General features: G+C 44.3%; 1 protein-coding gene across 2 annotated transcripts in view; it reads left to right on the forward strand.

Moving 5' to 3' along the window:
- Positions 1–1204: 1204 nt before the first annotated feature.
- Positions 1205–21515, forward strand: part of MAP7 (microtubule associated protein 7) — an 810320-nt gene continuing 790009 nt past the window's right edge. The window contains exon 1 of one of the 2 annotated variants that reach the window (XM_086927406.1): positions 1205–1466. In XM_086927406.1, the coding sequence (XP_086783532.1) occupies positions 1412–1466 (55 nt within the window). In that variant the 5' untranslated portion in view covers positions 1205–1411. The remainder of the gene's footprint in view (positions 1467–21515) is intronic. The other variant, XM_086927405.1, reaches the window with a different exon arrangement.

The following is a 21515-nucleotide window of genomic DNA, read 5'->3' on the forward strand; positions in this document are numbered from 1 at the left end:
ATGCTGGTTGCATGATTTATATGCCAACATTTTTCAGAGTTCAGCTCGTGCACAGTCTCTTCAAGCCTTACAGAGATAACTGGCTCGGCTCTCCTTCAGGCCCGGTTTTAGAGGGGGGCTTAGTGGGCCAGGCCCACCCAAACAAGACCATTGGCCCACCCAGTCACGGCAGAAGAGGCCATGGAAAATTAATCTGTTAAGTGCTTCCTCCATCTCAAAGTCGGAACGTTGTAATGTTTTTTCACTGTCTTTAAATCTGAAAATGGGCAGTGTATTTTGCGGGTAGGGATGGGCGAGCCAACAAATTTAAAGGGAGAGCCTCAGAACCAAGTTAAGGCTCTGGCTAGGCTCTTATAGCCCACACAAGAGCTGAGCCCTTAAAATATTTGCTATGTAAAACATACAACAAACATCACAGAAAATATGATAGTCTCTTTAAAATCCCAAAAAGTGTATTACTTTAACACATGGAAGCTTTGACATTAACATGTCACAATATAGCTCTGCACTGAGAACTACTTATTACAAGTGATAGGTTTTAAACATGAGCTTAGAGTTATTTCTGCCCAGACATCACACTGGTGCCAGTGTTAGTGAATATGTCGACACCTGGCCTATGGGAAATTATAAAGGTTGGGGCTGTTGAATATAGACATCAGCTCTTACTCTCAAATAAGTCTCTAGGTGCACTGCACGCCTGTTTGTAAGAAAAAATGATGTAATCTTGGCCTAGTAGGCTACCTCCAAAATTGACAAAAATTGGGCCCACAGTGGTCCACCTGAATGTATCCTTTGCCCATCCAGATGAAAAATCCTGGAACCGGGCCTGCTGCTCTCCACTTCTAATCAAAATAGTCTGTCCCACGAATTCCGACTGACAGTTCAAGTGAAACCAATGTTCGAACAAGCGAATTGTGCTACAGCTCCTGTTGAGAGTGTGGCGCAGCATGGAACACTGCGAGTGGGACAGTCACGCGCCCATCTGGTGAAGCCTTAGCTGAGGACACAAGAGGACGTCACCGCAGCTCGGCCTTACCTGCCTCCTATACAGTGACGCGCCTCCCCATTGTCAGAGCCCCCGCCCCCTTCATACGTTTCCCGCAGTGGCACCGGTCAGCCGGCAGGGAGCGCTAAGATGCCGCCTCTTAAACAAGCTCCGCCCCCGGCTGACGTGTCCTGTCTCACCTGTGCGCGTTCCGGAGGGGGATCCCTCGGGCGCGCGGCAGGCAGGTGTACATCAGGCGTCGCTGCTTCGCGCGTGCGCCGCCTGCGGCCGGCAGGTGGGGCTGCTGCGTTGTGCTGGCGCGCGGCGGCGACTCTTACCTGCGTGTCCTCGGACAGCGGGGCGCGCGCCCGAGGGTGGCATGGAGCGAAGGCTTTCCCACGGCGCGTGACGTCTCCCAAGACAGAGATGGCGGAGCGGGCACAGAGTCCAGCGACCCCAGAACCAGGTGAGCTCCCCCCATGTGTGAAGGGAAGTAGGGCACCTGGCAGCACATGAATTGATGAGGGATGCCTCTCGTTGTCTCATATTCATATATTTATGAATAACTGGATGTGTGATGGCTTGAATGGGTCTTTCTGGTTCATGTATTCGTTGGTTCTTGCCTTGCCCACTCCCCAAATGTAAACAAACCCACGCCACTTTGAAGGGAGTGTTGGGGCTCCGTGCACAATTGAGCAGAACCTGCCTCCCACCTGATACAGCAGACAGCAGAGCGATTCGTCAAAAGTCAGGCATTTCCTGTAAACACGAAGATCTTTCTCACAGCACAAGATCCGAAGAACGTCTTGTTTACATCCAATTCAACCCATTTCAAGTGTTTGCGGTTCTTACTACCAGAGCCTTATCTGAGGAGGGAAGGAGAGTTCATTTTAAAAAGCACTGCTGGGGAACTTGTTGCGCTGACAAATGTATGACTTGTGAGACGTTGACCTCCAAAAGTACGAGCCTGGATCAAATAACAGTATGCGCGGTTTTGCTCTCCCCCGCCCCACGAATGAGTGGGCATCTGTAGCTTTGATGTTAGCCTCCTTGGCAAATCTTAATATCCTTGTATTTTTTTGTTTAGTTTTCCCACTACCCAAGAACGAATTAGATAGGTTCAAATGCATTTTGAATGTCAAGTTCAAGTTGTACCATTTATAATAATGTCGGGGACGTTGCAGCATTGACTGGTTGTAAGATACCACTTTGTTTCACATGCCTTGCCCATATATCGTTCTCAATTTATCAAGATTGTAACAACGGCCACGGCCCTGTCCCGGTGGATTTTGTTTTTGTTTTTTGTAGAGTATGTTTTTTAGACAGTGAGCAATGGAAGTTTCACCAGTTGCACATGTTTTGGGTTACAGAACGATGGTTTTAGTGTAAAATGTAATTGTAGCTTATGGTTTGAAGACACTGGTCCTGGTACAGATTCCACTTGTAGTATATGGAATTAAACCGTGTTCATGGGAGACGTGAAGAACATTAAGGGATTCTACTGGTTCATTTCGAATAACAACCGAAACCGATATACCTCATTAAAAACAATGAAACCGGTTCTCAGATGCAGGTGAAATTTCGCCAGGGGTGGAGAGTTATGTGGTATAAACTTTCATTTCAAATGCTTTGTACCTGTTGAACGTTTTTGTATTCACACCATAGCAGTTTGGTTTGGGAATAACTGCAGAGCATCTAATGTCGTGTGAAGTCTTCTGCTAGTAATGTCTTTTCTGGTGGTAGTTCTTTGCACGATGGTCCTTGTAGGTCCCTGCCTGAATAGGGAACATTGAAAACACATGCCCCAGAATGAAAAGTAGTGGTAGCTTAAAAGGCAGGACATGCTGAAGGTATGAATGAACACATTATTGTCTGATTATTTAACATCATTACAATAAACAAGATACAAAAAATGTGCAAACTGAAATGCTAAGTTAGAGAGCTAAAACTTTTCTTGGCGTACATCTTGAACTCTACGAGCTTACAGTTCAGTTGAGAGTTTTTTCATTGATGCAAGCAGTTACTGCCTGGTGAATTGTGCGAATGTTGAGTTAAAAAGCATGGTTTAAAATTAAATCTGATCTTTTATGCCTTCCCTTTACTTCTTATCTTTCCTCTGCTACTCATGCTAGATGAGTTTTATTCGCTTCTCTATTCTTTTTTTTTTTCTTTTTTCTTCCTTCTTCTTTTCTTCTTCCTTTCTTCTATCCTTCTTCCCCCTATCTATTCCCCTGCTCATCCCTTTTTGTTATACTTGATAGTTTCATACTATGCCTGATAGTTTTTTCCTATTCATGATGATAATACGTTCACTTATGGCATGTATTCTGCTCTCTGGAAAATTTTTAATAAAACTTTATTAAACAAAAAAGTTTAAAAAAAAGCATGGTTTAGGATGAAGTCGCTCTGCTAGCTCTAAAAGTGGATATGTGCATAAAATGTGCTAAACAGACTCTTCTTCTTGAAGTTAGCCACATAGCCCACAACTTCTGTCTTTATCATGTGGCACCCATGGTGGGCAGTGACTCTTACCTTGAAAAACATCCGAAGTAAAGCTGCAGGAATCTTAATTTCAGCTTTAGCTAAAAATATCTGACCCAGATAGTCTGACTCTTTACTACACCTGTACGAAATTATCTCTATTCAGGCATGGAAGCGTTTATCCTGCCCTTTTGCTTCTGAACTTGCTGATTTGATTGCTATTCGTTTAAAAAAGGGCATGGCTTTATTGAGACGGGCCAGGCTTTTAGGTTTAGTGTCTTTAAGAAGTTCTGTAAAATGGCTAGCCCCAGATTATTTTGTGTTGGAGTCTCAGTTTTGATGTCCTAACAGGTGTCGTAGCTGAGAGAGCTTTCTTTTATCTTCAAGTTGCTCAGGGAATATTCAAGCCTGATTTACGATTGGCCAGCATTTGATGGAAGACTAAATACTCGCCTAAGGATTTTACAAATCATTGTATTATTCACAGAGGCTGTAAGTTCCTGGATGACAGCAAAGCCATATCATAGAGGCGGTTGGATTTTACTTTTATAACCCTCAGTAATGGTTGGCAAGATAGGGAATTGTCTTGAATACTAGTGTCTTAAAGTCCTTAACCAGAATTAACCTGGAGTCTTAAAGAGAGGGGTCTGGGCTTTGAAGGTTTCTTTCCTTCAAGTGTTCTGCTCAAATATTTGTATTCCTGTACTGGTTGGATCTTTTCCTTAAAAAAAACGTATTCGTTTTTAAGAAGCAAAAACGGACAGGTGTGCATAGTATAGCAATGCAGTTCTCACAATTTTACTGTATGCATGCCCATATTTAATTATAAGATCAGTGTAAACAATAACGTGTCTGCTGCATACCAAGTGGGGACTGAAAGGATAGGATAAACGCTATGATGGATATCCCATACAGTAGGAGCTTAGTTGTTGGTTTTAAATAATGGACAATCCGTTTACACCCAATAAACAATACCAACTATCAAAAATATAAAAAATACAGAACCAAAAGTCAAGCTGTTCTCATTGTAGTCATAAAGTTCAATCAATAGCAAAACAGTAGAGGAGTACAAGCAGGTACCCATGCCAGTCAGGGAATTCCAGGGTAAAGTAAAGAGCAACAAAAAGAAGAGTGGGGCAGAGGAGGACTTGCCAGTGGAGGATGGAGCACCGCGTGGGCATAGGTCCCTTACATAAGTTTGGTACCGAGTAGACAGGTGTGGAAAGAGGCAATCACCTGGTTAGTCACAATGGAGGGTCTCCGGTGTGGGGTTGCTGGATCCCTCTGAGAGCTCTGTATAGGAAAGCAGGTAGTCACGCAGGGGTTGCCAGATATCTTTCGGTCTGGAGGTGGGAGTTGAAGAGAAGAATACAGTTTGGTAGTAGTGTCGCAATACTTCTTGCTGATGAACCAATTATTAACCGTGGAAGGGTGGCGCGTACCCCACTGTAAAGCTATCTAGTGTCTGGCAAGCATCAGGGCCATGGCAGTGAATAGTCTAATGCTCTTTGGGAGCTCTAGGATATATTCCAAGAGGGAGAGGAGTGGGCCCGGGTTCAGGCCAAATTTGGCCATGTGCATCGGAGGGGAAAAAATCTTGCCCTAGATGGGTGCAATGTGCCGGCATGTCCACGTCATGTGAATTTTATTTTATTTAAAGTCAGTACCAACAACATGGCACTTGGGGACAGTCTGGAGATTGTGTGGTCATATTCATGTTGCTCGGTGGGGGTATTTCAGACTCGCCGCAAACATTTAAAGTGAATGAGTTTATGGTGATGATTGGGCGAAACCAACTTGGTTTGTGCATAACAAGCGTACCGTAACTTGTCCGTCAGGGGCCGACCCAAGTCCCTTCCCAGGTGGTCTCTGAGCTTCGTGTCCCAGGCCAGTAATAATGCCATACTAGCATGATACTATCTTGAATCTAGTCATCTCCTGTCTGAGTCAATTATGATTAAGGTTAGGGCAGACATTTTGTCAGCCACTAACGGCTATGACAGAATGTAGCAGGGACAACGGCAAAGTGAGTGTCTGTAGAATGCAGCAAGATGTCCCCAAAAGGATGTAGACCATACTTCTTCAGTGTGAGTTTGACCAGTGCTTCACAAGTGATGGGGAACCAGGGATTACTGAAAAGCGACAAAACTGCAGAGTAAAGCAGAGTGCTCACCCAGGACCCGCAGTAGCTCCGCCATGCCCAGCATGGTGTAGACAGGGGTTGGACATCATAGGGATCGAGAGGGAGTCCTCAGGGAAGGAGAGAGGCTAGCGGAGTCTGTAGATACGAGACCACCCTTTATTTGTTATTTTCCTCCCAGTGGTCATAATTTTAGTTTTTTAAGGTTCATTTCACACCACTGGTGGAATAATAAGAAACTCATTCAGTTTAATTGTGGTTGTAGACCTATTGGGGATTGATTTATTAGGACTGTATCGTCTGCATATTGCGGACTTGCAGTCAATAGTTACGCAATCTCAGAGGGTCCGATTGAGGTTGTTTAGCATCATAGAGATCTGAAACGAAGAGTTTGAATAGAATTGGTGCTGAGGTTCAACTCTGTTTCAGATCATTATAGGTTGGGATACATCTATTGTTACCAAGCTTTATTTTCACCCATGTATTAGTATATAAAGGTGGAATGGTATTTATCGGGTAATGGAATGGTCCATTTATGTAATTTTTGCCAGAACAGTTTCCTCAGCACTTTGTTGAATGCTGCTGTGAAATCGATTAGCAAGATGTAAAATAATGACTTCGAAACTATAGCCTTTGATGTGAGATTTGCTAATGCCAGGATGTTACGGTTAGGGCCTAGATCTGAGCGGAGACCAGACTGGATTGGAGGTATAAACTTGTCGTCTTCTGCCAGTTTTTCTAGGTCTTGCAAAATGCACCTCGCAAAATATTTTGGCCTAATTCAACAGGGCAATTACATGATAATTTGAGGGATTCGTTGGATTGCCTTTATATATCGATTAGATTTTGGAGCCTTGACATTCATTACTTTGGAATTGCTTGAAAGGTTGAACAGGAATCTATCGCACATTGCTTGTTGACAGCTGTGTTGGGACTTGGGATCCTCCTTCTGGAAAGGCAGTGAGGTGAAATGTGACAAGTTAGGCTCTCGTAGACCTGTGTGCTCAGTCAAAGTATATATCGACGACCAACAGGGCTGGTACAGATTTTTGGATATGTGCATTGAAGCAGAAACATCCGATGCTACCTAGTTTCTAAGCAGATGCCCAGGTTACTGAAATCCTTAGTGCACCAACAACCACAAAGAGCACCATTGTAGACTGAAAAGCAGGCATTCACAAAACTCCTACCCAAGTGCACAACATGTGAGATTGTCCTTGCACATCTTCGTGTAGTACAGTAACCCCCCCTCCCCACCCTCTCTTACCCGAAACAGCAGAGAGCTAGCCAATATAAGGAGTGTCTTGTGTTTTGAACTGTGAATAGTGACTGTTCCAGCAGAAACCACAAGCATTTCCCAATAGGTTCCCATACCCGAAAATGACTAGCCCTGCCAGTATTTTGCCTCTTCTGAAACAGATGTCCAATGAAAGGATGTCACATGCACTGGACACCTAGAATCTTCACAATTTTGATGAAACACTCCTGTCTTGAAAACTGGGAGATTGAGGCTCTGAGTTTGCATAACGTTTAGTGTACGCCAGTGTAACCTGTGGGAAACAGGATACATTTTCAAAAAACAATATCATCTATTTGGGGGCAATCAACAATGTATTATCTGGAGACTTTTTAAAACTGTGGGATGCGGTGAATCGTCCCACCCTCACTGTTAGTGCTTGCAAGAAATATGGCATAATCCGTATGAAGCTTCATTTCAGCATAATCTAAGTATTATTTCAATCGGTGGTATTAAAAAGATTGAGCAATTCGTTTTGTTTCTATTACAGCATCTTGAAAGAGAAACACACAAGTTGATTAGTAAACGTAGTGGAGTTGTAAGCTACGCAGCAGGATTGAAGACATGCCCCAAAAGTGCTGTGTAACCGTCAGGCCAATTTTACATAAGCTCAGTGTATGCAACATGTCGATAGTTGTTTTGGTCCGTAATTGGTTCTGAAAGGCCTTTTTTTTCTCGCTTTTTACCTGCATATAATTTTGATCTTTGAAATATCTTTAGTTGTCAGAACACCTCCGGCCTGTTATCAGTTTAGTTTGAAGTGGTGTTCAGCATGTACTTGACGAAAGTGTTTTCCTCGCTCGCGTGCACCAGTCTGGCTCCTACTGATTCATTTTAAACCACACATAGCTCTCATCTTTTTGGGCAGCTAGGGGTTTTCAACACTCTGTAAATAATAATTTTTTTAATCCGCAGTCAGGGAAATAAATTCCACTATAAACACAAAAATGCAAATTTTGTGCAGCGTCACACCATTCTTGTTACTTGGAAGTGCCCTGAATGAGCAGCTCAAGGACAAAACGGCAGGACGCCTGTGCACTACACGATAAGATTACATTTCAGTGCTTCAGAATAGTTGCTTAAGTTTGATAGGTTGTATCTATTTTCCTTTCTGTGATTTTAGGGTCACCTGTTGACACCTTCTGAACATTAGTCGTAGTTTTCTGCAGTGTCCTGTGATGATATTGGTACTCAAATGAGTAAGGTTTACAATTTGTTGTTGTTGCTAAAACATCTTACCAAATAAAATAAATGACACATTAGTGTTCACTTTGCTGTCTGCAGCAGCTAGCTACAAGAGAGATGATACCTTCCTTATCACTCGAGCCTGATCAATTTCTTGGGTTGTCCCCACTGCACTAAACATGTGTTCCTGTAGCAGAATCTTGGCAAGAGCATAACGGGCCAGATCAGTCAGGAAGTCCTCAAATGTTCTTTCTAGATTGATCATGATGCAGGTGTGTGCTTGTTAATTTATAGGTTCACGTTCACGTTGCAATTTACAATGTAAGTGTAACAAAAATAAAATCTGCATTAATCATTTTGTGAGTGTAAATGATTAGATCCGGATAAACCTAGCGAATGAGTGAGCAAATAAGAGTAATAAATACACCATGAAAGAATTTGAGTTTGATGTGTACAGGACAAGGGAGCACGACTGTGAAATTCTCTGCGACCTATAAATAATATTTATCAGTTGCTTTCCGTCGTCTGGTTAAAGGAGAAAGATGTCTTGTGCATAAATTGAGTGTTCTGGTCTTATTTTTTCGGTGGATATCCTCAGGAGACCATAACTGTATTCATTTCCACAGAGTTTGAAAACGGACGGACTTTTAGATTCCGACCTGTTGCCTTTTTTATTTTCCTTTATTATGAACTAGATTGTCTAGACATGCACGTGTATCACCTGAAATAAATATTCATGCGCCTTTTCTCAGTTGCCTCGTAATCTCCGTTGGCTCTCACGGAGTGGTGACACCAGGGCGGGGTTGCTATATTTAGAGAAGATGGAATTCTAGGCATCATCACTATGTTTTCTTATACTGAAAATGATTTGATGTTCCAGCTGGCGAGTTTACACGGATGGCCACTTTGACTATTTGAAATGTTCATTTGTTTTCTGGTATATAGTTTTTATTGCGTTTTATCAAAGTATACAGTCCAAGTTCAGCACAAGTTTGCCATATGCAGATTTTGAAACTATAAACAGTTCACTCAACAACCCCTCCTTCTCTTATCTACACATAATCCTGTGCACTAACTTGATCCCATAATCACTCCCAAGCAATAGTCTCTGACCCTAACCACAACAGCATAGCGCAGTCACAGAACCCCGTAGAGTATGTCTCAGGAGCATAACTATATATTATATTATATAATATTATATATATTCGGCTATAGCCCTCCTCCTCACCCAGATCAGTGCAATGATACATCCTGCCATAGCATCCCCAAAGCACTTCATCCATTTCCACATTCTCAAGGCGGTCAGGAATCTGTGGGGTCCCTCAACGCCTCCAACATAACTGCCCAATCTCCACAAATCGTCCTCCACTTTGTCATCCCTCATAGTATGTTTAAAATGGTTTTATTCTGCCACCGCCCACTGAGCTATTCCTGAAGCAGTCCTTGTAACCCGGTGGCTTCTAAGCCAACTGCATAATGACGATGCAGTGTTTAGCTAGCACCATCCTCAGGAGCAAAAATTCCCTGCTCAGCTTACCCCCCCTCCCCCCGCCCCCTCCCTCCTTCGGTCTCTTGAGCAACCCCAACAGAACCACCTTAATGTCAAGTTGCAGCGTCCAACCTGTGGCCTCATTAAGCCTTCTGACCACTTCCTGCCAGAACAGCACAATAGATCTTCAAACCCAGGCTACATGTACAAAGTCAGCCTGTTTCCTTACAACGTGGACAACTTGCAGCACACGTGGGATATATACTGTGCAGTATTTTAGGCATCAGATACACCTGGTGATTGTAATTGTACTGTATCCGCTTGAACCGTGTGTTTTAGGTTCCCAGCAGCACACCACCATGCATCTTTTCCCACTCCGCAGCTGTGAGCGGTCCCTCTAACGCAGCAGCCCACTTATCCTGCATACAGAGCTGTGACACAGGACAACCTTGTATAGCAACAATATCTGTTACCTACCTCTTGCCAGCGCCAACATCTCTATCAGAGTCCACAAGGGGGTGGGGGGAGGGGCGAGTCGTCCAGTAAGCATGGGTACAATTCACGCACCGTGGCAGAGAGTTTAGCATTTTGTAGGTATTGTCCCACACCTAGTGCAAAATCTTCGATGGCTTCCTGACTTGTGAGAACTCTTCCCTCTGCCTAAAGGTCTTGTAAGGTATTACCGCCGCCCCTCATCCAGTGCTCTACAGACATGGTGTGTGCCATTTTCACAAACGGTTGGAGCATCCAGATGGGCATGTCATGTGCATATGGGGCGCGTTTGATCCCCCTTTTGACGGCCCGGTCCCAGACTCTGCAGGTCAGTCTCACCATATACAGCGTGTCAGGTGGTATTCCAGCTCCCCATCAGCAAAGTAATTTTCATATCTCCATAGTTAGTTGCCACCCTAGCCTTGAATTGAGTGGTCTCTCTTGATCATGTGAGTGGGACTCAGGTGAGTATGGTTGCCTGCGCCTAAATCCAGTTGCATAACACGGGAAGCTAATTTATCATATAAATGCAAGTTTCCTGTATGCTTTAAATCAACTTTCATATACCATTCACAGTTTCAGTGCCATCTTTTTCCTTTACTATGGTCCATGTTCACAAATGTTTTCTGAGACTCATTTCTTTAAGTTAACTCGATTGAGATGTCTACCTCACAGCTCCTCCTGCTTTCAAGTCCGGACTGGTCATGCTTAGCATTGCACGTTTCCCCGCGACGATAGAAGGGTGGGGGGCTGGTTTTGTTACTGGGGGATGATTTTGCAGCAGTGATAAAATATCGCCCCCTGTATCAAAATCAGCAGACCAGCATAATCCACTCTGGCTTTAGGGCAATGTGACATGTGCCACCCCACCGCACCAAGAGCAGGTGGGGTCATAGTGCTTTGAAATTTGTTATGGTTTAAAATAACCCACTGCAGAACTTCTTGTACATCCAGGAGTTTCCAGGCAACAATAAATGTCAAGATATCTGTGGTAAAAAAAATCTTTCTGCTTGAGATATTTGAGTTTTGTCTGGTGACAGTTTTGACTCATCTAAAGTAGAGCAGATGGTTAATATGCATGCTGCAAAGAATGTATAACACACAGATCACACAACCGTATTTTAGGTACATAGGTCAGTGGGATGCTGCTTTTGTCACAGGGATCCTTTTTAGGTCTCGCCTGTCAATGCGCATGCGCATTGAGCTTGCGAGACTATGGGGTCTTAAACAGACTTTAACCAACTTGCAAGTCGATGGCGATTCCTTGCAGTGCCTGTGAAATTCAAGCTCAATGCGCATGCGCATTGACATTAAAAGCGCGTGCACATGCCCCCAGCCGCCTGCCTTGCATGTCTTTTCCCTCAGCCGCACTCCTCCCACACACCCGCTCCGCCCCCTCCCCTGCCTGCTGTGTCGCATTTCTTCAGGGCACCTCCCCTCATCAGTTCCCCAGCAGCATCTGTTCCCCAGCCTGCCGAGAGCAGCTCCTCCTGCTCCGCCCTCTCCCCACTCTCTCTCCCCTCACGACGCCCCTCCCGCTCCGCCCCCTCCCCACTCTCTCTCCCAGCACTCTAGCACTGCTTGTCTTCCGTGAAACTGTCTGTTCTGCCTCGAGCGGAAGAAGGCTCAAGACGCAGCTAACCTCTTGTGTCATACACCTATGCATCACCGCTTACAGTGTGGCTTCTTTGGTTGCAAGTCGCCTCCAGCACAGCCCCTGCCCGATAGCTTTGAGTCTCTCCTACCCATCTGTTGGCGGAAGCCTCTGCTCTCCACACGATTCCTCTCACAGAACGGGGCATGTTTCCGAGGGCGCCCATAACAAGGATGCTCCGCCAGCAGCTCTTCCCCTCCCCACTCTCTCTACCAGCACACCTCCCCCTCGCTCCGCCCCTTGCTCTCCGCCCCCTGCCTCCCCAGCCGCCAGCATTCCACACTGACACAGCCTGCCGAGAGCAGCTCTTCCTGCTCCGCCCTCTCCCCACTCTCTCTCCCCTCACGACGCTCTTCCCGCTCCGCCCCCTCCCCCCCAGCACTCTAGCATACAGCACGGAATTCAGGCATCAGCTGGACATGCGGAAAATTGTCCAGATTCTTATAGCGCAACTTGTAGAGATTGCATAAACTGCTCGGTAAAGAAAGAAAGTTACACACTATTTTGTTCTGCAGCTCTTCCCGCTCCGCCCCTTGCTCTCCGCCACCTGCCTCCCCAGCCGCCAGCACCTCCCCTCATCCGTTCCCCAGCAGCATCTGTTCCCCAGCCTGCCGACTCTTAGTCGATCAGCCTATAATCCACTTTACAGCAACACATCGCCCATAACAAGGATGCTCCGCCAGCAGCTCTTCCCCTCCCCACTCTCTCTCCCAGCACACCTCCCCCTCGCTCTGCCCCTTGTTTAAAGCTTGAAAATACATCCCGCCTCTCCTCCCCCTTCCTCCCCCCCCCCCCGGCTTCTTCCCACCCTCCTCCCTTTGCCTGAGGACATCACGAGAGCCGCTAACCCTCCTCCAGGAGCCAGATGATGAGGGAGGAGACGCACAACTGCGGACCTCTCCTGCTGGCACACGAACAACGTCACCTTCTTCACTCTTCAGCACACCAGCCATATTTTTGGGGGACTAGCCAGAGTTGTTAAAGTTGAGCTATATGTACTGTGAAGCCAATGCAGACAGCGGCAAAGTGGCTTTGAACGAAACTCAAAACAAGTCACTCTCACTAGGGTCCGCAAGGCTTTAATGTCGAGAAAGAGTGCACCTCTAAGAGCTGAAAAAATGGGACAACGTTCGCGTTCACTCAAATTCTGTGATGCTTCTATCCACAGCTCGAAAAGTTATTTATAAAGAAAGAGACATCTCTCACTTTCCTCTCGTTCCTGCCAGCTTTCACCTCCACATTCCATATCCTCCGTACTTTTAATTTTGAATCATTATGTTGCCCTCCTTCTCCGTAACTCATTCTTTCTCCCGACTTTTCTTCCCTTTACTCCTTTGTTATCTACTCCCAACGTACTTCTCTCTTTTAATTTCATTGAATAGGTCGAGCCTGGTCAGCCCATGCACTGCTATGCAAGGTGTGCTGTATTGGAGTATGGACTTGAAGCCCTGCCCACTCTCTCCCCACCACCACATCCACCACCGCCACATCCACCACATCCACCACCGCCACATTCACCACCACCACCACCACCACCACATCCACCACCACCACATCCACCACCGCCACATCCACCACCGCCACATCCACCATCGCCACATCCACCACCGCCACATCCACCATCGCCACATCCACCACCGCCACATCCACCACCGCCACATCCACCACCGCCACATCCACCACCGCCACATCCACCACCGCCACATCCATCACCGCCACATCCACCACCGCCACATCCACCACCGCCACATCCACCATCACATCCACATCCACCATGATATCCACTGCCACATCCACCACTGCATCCACCACCATATCCACCACCACCGCATCCACCACATCCACCACCACCACCACCACCACCACATCCACCACCACCACATCCACCACCCCCACATCCACCACCGCCACATCCACCACCACATCCACCGCATCTACATCCACCACCACATCCACCACTGCATCCACCACCACATCCACCAGCACATCCACCACCACCACATCCACCAGCACATCCGCCACCTCATCCACCACCGCATCCACCACCACCACATCCACCGCATCCACATCCACCACCACATCCACCACCACATCCACCACCACATCCACCACCACATCCACCAGCACATCCACCAGCACATCAACCAGCACATCCGCCACCTCATCCGCCACCGTCCCACCACCACCACATCCACCACACCCACCACCAGCACTTCCACCACCACTTTCACCACATCCACAACCACCACCACCACCACCACATCCACCACCATCACCACCACCACCATATCCCCCAGATCCACCACCACCATATCCCCCAGATCCACCACCACCACATCTATATGTGTGTGGCTCTGTGTGTGTGTAGGTGCAAATGCAATGTTCTTGGATTTTTGTCACAATAAAATACACTGAACATAATCTTTACAAAAGTTATTTACAAACGTTTAAGCTATTGCCATTATAAATTAAATAAATTAGTTAAGTATTACTTATTTACAAAAATTAAAAGCCATTGTTATTTGTAATATCAATACATCTAAGTCACGTAAATACAAAACATGTTGCATTACAAATGCTATAGGTGTCACATTTGCAAAAGTTATAACTATTGGCATTGTAAATGACAAAGCTATTAATTTAGCTATTTTCAAAAACAACACATAAATAAAAAAAATCATTTACAAGACCAATAGCTCCAACTTTTCTAATGCGAGACCTATTGCATTTCCAATGCTTGTTTTACTTGCAGCTCATAAGTTAACATCGTAGTATAGCACAGTGAGCTATGAATTGCCGCCAGAGTTGCATGCAGACTCCATCATACAGATTAGAAAGTTATGTTTTTCACAGACTTTCTTTATCCCAATGTTGCAAAAGAGGGCTTGTTTGGGTAGAAATAAATTATTGTTGCTAAAGCCAACCATAACTACTGTTATATTATGAATCCTGAGTTTGTGCTACTTCAGCCCAAGCACTCTTTAAAAAAAAAATACCCATCAGTGTGGATGACATGTGAATCATACACCTTTAAAACATTTTTTATCCCGATATCATTATTGAGCTTTTTAGATCGTACAATCACAAACTGATACTCTGAGTGACAAACAAAAATGACCGGGTCTGTAGCAGTAAAGTTGGAACTGATCCCATCCATACAATACCCAAAATACATTAGCCATGGCGAAGATTCTTCATGATTATGGGATACCAAATACAGAAAACATTAACTTTACACGTAACATAAGGCCTACTACAAAAGCATCTGCCTTAGTGACTTTGGTGTGTTGGGTGAGTTTGTGCCCTCCCCCACATAGTGGGCCACGTCTTCCCCCGCCAGAACAGGAATGTACTACTATGCACAGTGGTGACGACTACTCATCTGAGTCAGTCACTCTGAAAGGTGTGCAATAGGTCATCCCAATCAGCGGCTAATGGACGCCGACCGAGGCCCTGTAACGTCTCCCTGTGTAATGCCGCCGATTCCGCCGCTGCCCACTGCAGTACTGCTGCCTGCCTGTGCGCCGACCCAGGGAGTGAAGCGGTCTTCCACCGCATCATGAATGTGTGTTCGGCTAACAGGAGTGCCAAACTATGTGAATCAACACCTTATAGCTCACCTTTGTCTTATGTAACATTTTCTATGCACTGATTTACACAAGTAAGATTCATTGTCTCTCTATGTGTGTGTGACGTATGTGCTCTGATGCCCTATACTGGTATGAGCGGCTCTATAAAACAAATGAAATACATATGAGAGAGGGGCTATGAAGAGATGAGGGTAACTGTTGTAGGGTGATATTGAGGGAATCTTTGAAGGGCCTCAACCAAGATTATTGCACTGTAAGCCATCAGTCCTTAAGTCATCTCCGGCCTTTCCTCAGGGAGAAGCCCCCTGCCCACCAATTGTCACAAGGACATCTCGTCTTCCAGATCAGACCTCAGAGGCTCTGGGGGTAGTAAATGGCCAGCGAGAAGAACTAAATTGCTTTTTCAGGTTTTCCTGTGCTGATCACGTAGCGATTTGGTAACTGAAGAGTATATGTATTGTAAATCACAGTAATACAAATTGTAGTGTTAGTAGAGGATGGCATGATTATCAAACTTTGTCTTCCTTGATAATACATAAATACAGAAATTGCTTTTCAACATGTAGTGTATTTTTATGTACAATGATAGCATGGCTCATTGAAAGGGAGTCTTAACTGCACTTTGATGTTTTATATGACGACTTCCCAATTCGGACCTGTAACCCATGCAATTGAAAACATGCCTAATTATAATTGTTTAAGTGGCTGGGTATCCAGGTGCATTGGCAGATCATCATTTACTGTGCTTTAAAAGCTAATACAAGTGAATATATAATAAGATGTGTTGTAGAATGAACTATTTGTTCCATTCTCTCCCCCCAACACATTTTCTTGGGGGGGTCTGAAAAACCCCCCCTCCTCACACCCAATCCAACTTTTAGTGGTCAGGCTTGCTCGTTATGCACCGTACGGGAGTTGGTCTGACATTTGCCACAGCTGGTTTGGGTTCTTAGTGGCACATGCATCAATATTGCATTTTGCGATTCCTTAATTGCGAAAAATAAGGAATCACAATTAAGGAATTGCAAAATGCAATGCATCAAGAAATAGCTATAAAAATAGCGATTTCTTAAAATTCCTTAATTGCGATTCTCTAATTGAGTATCGCAATTAAGGAATACTTCACCATCCATTCCTATGGGCCTAGAGGCCCATAGGAATGAATTGAAAGACATTCTTAATTTGCAATTCACCATTGAAAATTCGCAAATTAAGAATGCAATTTCAAGGGTGCAGGGGTGTCCAAAGGACACCCTGTTGCACCCCTGAAATCTTCTTAGGAGTACATTTTGCACACTCACATGCCCCGAGGGCATGTGTGTGTGTAAAATGGAACTTTGAAAAATGCACTTTAGTGCATTTTTCAAAGTTTTCGCAAATTACCATGAAGGCCAACTAAATGGTAATTTGCTCCCCATATTTCGAATTCGCAAATTTTTAACGTTTGATGCATTGCATTTAATTAATCTCAATTTGGGATTCCTTAAATGCAATCGCAATTTAAGAAATCGCAATTTTTGCGATTTTTTTAAATTGCGAAACTTACTAAAATGTTCATACATCCCAAAAATGGAAATTGCGTTCGCAAGCGGACGAATTTTGCGATTCGCACCGTTTGCGAATGCAATTTCCTTTGATGCATGTGGCTGTTAGTCCAGCCCTGTTGCCTTTCAGGTTCTGCACTCGCTGTTTCTTATCTATTTGCACTGCGCTGTTTCTTACTGCAGTGTTAAAGATTTCCTTCTTCCCCCTCTGAGTTTTTTTGGGAGGTCTGATGAAAAAACAAAACACACAGTAGACCGTGCATGGCCTTCCCCATTAAATGGCAAATCTCAGCTCTACAGACCAATCCCGGTTAGCAACGGTGATAACTATGCATTTGAACAAGCTCTGAGGTGTGGTGTTAGTCTCCTTTTTCCAGTTTTTAGGTCTCGGTTAGACAGTGCATGCCAAGTCTCGAAGAGAAAAGTTGTGTTCTATCTGTGGGCTTAAAGGCCAGGCCGCCCATCTCCTACCGTTGGTAAACTTCAGCATCGCTTTCATTTTCTATGATGCCATTCATTATGGCATGCAGGCGTCATGCCCTCTTATTGTGTTTGGCTGTCCCATAGTCCAAGTATATGTCTCCTTACACTGCTCCCAGTTTGCAGAGCTATTAATTTTTTTCAAGCACTCCATAGGAGTACTTGTGTTTTCAGGGCGTTTCCCTTATACACCTATACACAGGCCACTAAAATGCATGCACATGCACATAAACAAATGCATTTCTTAAAAAGTTGTTAAAACACGGACAGCACTTGTTTATTTTTATTTTTTTGCACGATCCAAAGGTATTGGAGAGCTCGCTCCGTCATCCGTCTTGCCATAGCGCAAACATAAGCCGATTGTATTGGAGCGCTATAAGTGCCCGCCAGTTACATTACACAATGACACATTTCTTTTTGTTGCTGATCCTGCTTCAATTAAGGTTTTCTTTTCCCGTCATTGTTTGCCCATCTCCACCTGCTACCCTGGTTGACCCGTTCCCCCTACTTCGCCCTTGTTTCTGCTGCTTTTCTTTTGTGCTCAATCCAATGGTATTGGAGTGCTTGTTCTGTCCTCCAGCTTGCCATAGTGCTAACACCAGCCAATGGTATTGGAGCGCTTTCAGTACTCACCAGTTACATTACATAATGACACATTTATTGTCATAGGCATGGGAAAGCGTAAGTGATTTTCCTAGAGTCACAGATTGTTCAGCCTCCCACGAGATTCCAAACGTTCCCTTGTCCACAGCCCTGGCCTTCACACCGCATCCTCGCTTCACTTCAAAGCTCCTCAGCTGTTTATCACTATTATTTCCACACTTGTTCAGCAAGTCCCCGTCCACGCCGAACAAGCATTGGCAAAGCCAATAGATCTCGGCAATGCCCAAGCTATTGGCCTTGTCAGTTTGAATGTCTTTTAGCCATGTTGTCTAGCGGCACATCTGCTATTCAGCATTGCTGAAAGTCACTGGAAAAAGAGCTATGATGTGGACAGCACAGGCCACTCATAGCTTTTCTTGTGTTAGGAGGGGCAGGACAATAAACTCAACATGGGGGCAAAGAGACTCTGCATCTGCACAACATCCTATGAATCAGGGCTTTCAGTAGCTTTCAACCGTGCTGAACAGCAGATGTGCTTCTAGACAACATGGCTAAAAGATATTGACGTTGACAAGGCCAATAGGATGGGCATTGCTAAGACCTATTGCAATGTTTTCCGTCACTTCCCCAAAATGATCTAACTTTACTCACAATGGTTTTTACCACATTTGGGCAGGGGATAGGTGGCCTTGGTGAACGTTTTTTTCCAGCATGGAAAGCTTTATTGTGATAATGTAACCATTTGAAGGAACATGTCTAATACTGTACTTGCAAATACACGTTCTTTTTAGAGAAGCATTTAAACATTTTTTGTTTTTTTTGTTGGCCTATTGATAACGATTATTTCTTAAAATTCTCAGCAACCGTGTCATGGCAGTGAAGCTCTCCTTGATGCTTTGGTGAGATACATGTTGAGGCAGAACATATGACTTTGTAATGAGTAATGGCCATACGGGCTAGAGTTAAAGGGTAGCGAATCGTGAAAACACACTGTAAAAGAAAAGTGACTAAGGGCTAGTTGTACTAACATTAGGAATACCAATTTCCTAATTTCGATTTTCTCCTAATGTAGGAAACTTTTTTGCATTCCATTAGCGATTCCTAGTGGGTCACAAATAGACCTACCTCATGAATATTAATGAGGTAGGTCGCAATTTGTGACCCATTAGGTATCGCAGCCATCACAGGTATAGTGGCCTGCTGAGGTCAGCACACCACCATGTCTGTGATTGCTTTTTAATAAAAAAATGTTTTTCTTTTTCTTTTTTGTTTTTGTTTAAATGTAGCCATTTTTCTTTAAAGGAAAACAGGATGCATTAAAAAAGATAAAATGAAACTTTCCAGTTTTGTTTTTTAAAGGTAGTCAGGGGTCCGTGCTACCACTGCCAGCTCTTAAAAAATATTTTTATTTACATTCTCAAAGAGGAAGAGGTCCCACCCCTCCCCATTTGCGAATGGGTTACCAACTTATTGATGTAGGTGGTAAAATGTAAATGTTTTGAGACCGCATTTCAGTTTCTAAACATTATTACATACCACTCCGATTCCGTTTTAGGAAGAAATGCACTAAACACACCCCTTCCTAATACCAAATCAGTATGTATTTGCAATTCCAAACTGCGATTCTGTAACATGTTACCGAATGGCAATTTGGGATTGCTACTTACCAAAATGCATTTTTCTGGTTGCAAACTGCCCGATTCTATGAATCGGGCCATTTGCGACCAGAAAAATGCTTGATACATCTAACCCTTATTTCTTTATTAGGGCCTGACCACTGCTCGAACTGCTCGACTGGAATTATGCCTTCAGTTGAGGGAAAAGTTTTCTGCACATTTCATGTAAAACAAATAACGTTTGCCCTCCAACCAAAAAGAAAGTGTCGAAGTTCCTCTGAACTTTTGAGAGTTATCATCCGTTCTCTCTAGAACAGATGGCAGCTGCAATTTTTTACCAGCCTGTTGCGGAGATATGACCTTTCCCAACATCTTCTATACTGCATCTACATCGATTCAAATAAAATAGCAAAACATGCGCAGCCTCTATCCACAGTGTACCTGGTCCTGCGTTGTCCCTCATTTCATTATTTTAATTTTCGATGAGTGGAAGTAGGTCACCGCAGGTGCCTGGAGTTTTGCATAATGGATGCGAAAGAGACATCATAATTAACAGCGACACTTGGGCACAAGAGACAAGAAAAACATTCACAGTCGGTGAGGCATTCAACCTAGGGCCAGGCAAAGTTTCGCAGTTGTGCCAGGTTAGAGGTTCAGATCACTATCGGGGTAGGGTTGGCATGCTATTTCAGTGTCTGTAAGACAAATTAAGAAAAGTATTTAAAGGGTTGATTCCTGGAACCAGAAAGAGTCATATTTTCATTGAATCACATTTGGATTAGCTGTGACTAAAACAGCCCCACACCTCTAACTTTTGGCAGGCATTGACTTCCGCACAGCAGTGTCTAGCTTAGAAAAAAGGATTCCCAACCATACTAAATTGCTGTTATTTTCCGCCTGATAATCTTGGCAAGATAGCCGTATTGCTTCATGTTTTGTCTGAAAGACCAACAAGGAATGAGTGCAGTGCTTCATTTGTAAAAGAATAATTACCCGGTCCCAACGTTTTGTTCTGAAGCCCGCGACTGGATCAGCGGAAGTTCGGGTGGCGAGTGCCAAGGCTGCGTCGTATTGATTCTACCTCATACCTTGTTAATCCGCCACCAGACACTTCTTGCCCCTTTATCTCACTCTTGCAAGTTCTTTTTCATACCTGCCTACTCCCTTTTTCATTGTTTTTCCATCTTTCTCTTACTCTTACCCTTTTGTATTTTTCTCTCTGTTGCTCTGGATCAAAGTCTAATGAGGAAAAATAAGTGTTGGTCCCAAAAAATGAGTGCCAGAGGGCCCCGCCTGCAACCACGGGCTAAAATTAAGCACTGAATGAGTGACCTGGAATGTCTGCAAGCACGCCAGGGGCGTTGCAGGTATTTCGCTATGTGTTGTAGACCATGGTGGGTGGGGGTTGTCTTTGTATCATTCAATGTTAATTATTTTTTACATATGCTTTTCTTACCCGTTTTAAGTATTTATATCTTTCAGTCATATTGTGCTGGGTAAAAAATGTGTTACTGTACATCATGAGCCGCTTTTATGGTGCAGGTTAATTTCACAACATGCTATCACCTCTTTCTGTTCTTCGGTTTTTTAAGCTGTTGCATACCCATTTTTCTGTCAAATTGCATGTCACCAGTCCGCTTTTTAAGAGCTTATTCTTATGTATTATATTTTTTGTATTGCTCCCAAAAGGAGCTTCTGGGGAACCAGGACTGCAGCAAAAAGCTCCATAGTTTTATACATGAATTAATTTGCAAGGATAGCATTTTTCTTATGAGTGGGAGAAGGGTCATAGAGGGCATATATGTTTCAAGAGCTAACTCACAACCCTTCTTTGAATAAGGTTTAACCACTGTTGGCACTGGTTTTAAATCCATGGACCTTCTGGTTTTAAATCCATGAACCTTCTGGTTTTAAATCCATGAACCTTCTGGTTTTAAATCCATGAACCTTCTGGTTTTA

Source organism: Lissotriton vulgaris, chromosome 6 (genome assembly GCF_964263255.1).
Source record: "Lissotriton vulgaris chromosome 6, aLisVul1.2, whole genome shotgun sequence".
Taxonomy (NCBI): domain Eukaryota; kingdom Metazoa; phylum Chordata; class Amphibia; order Caudata; family Salamandridae; genus Lissotriton; species Lissotriton vulgaris.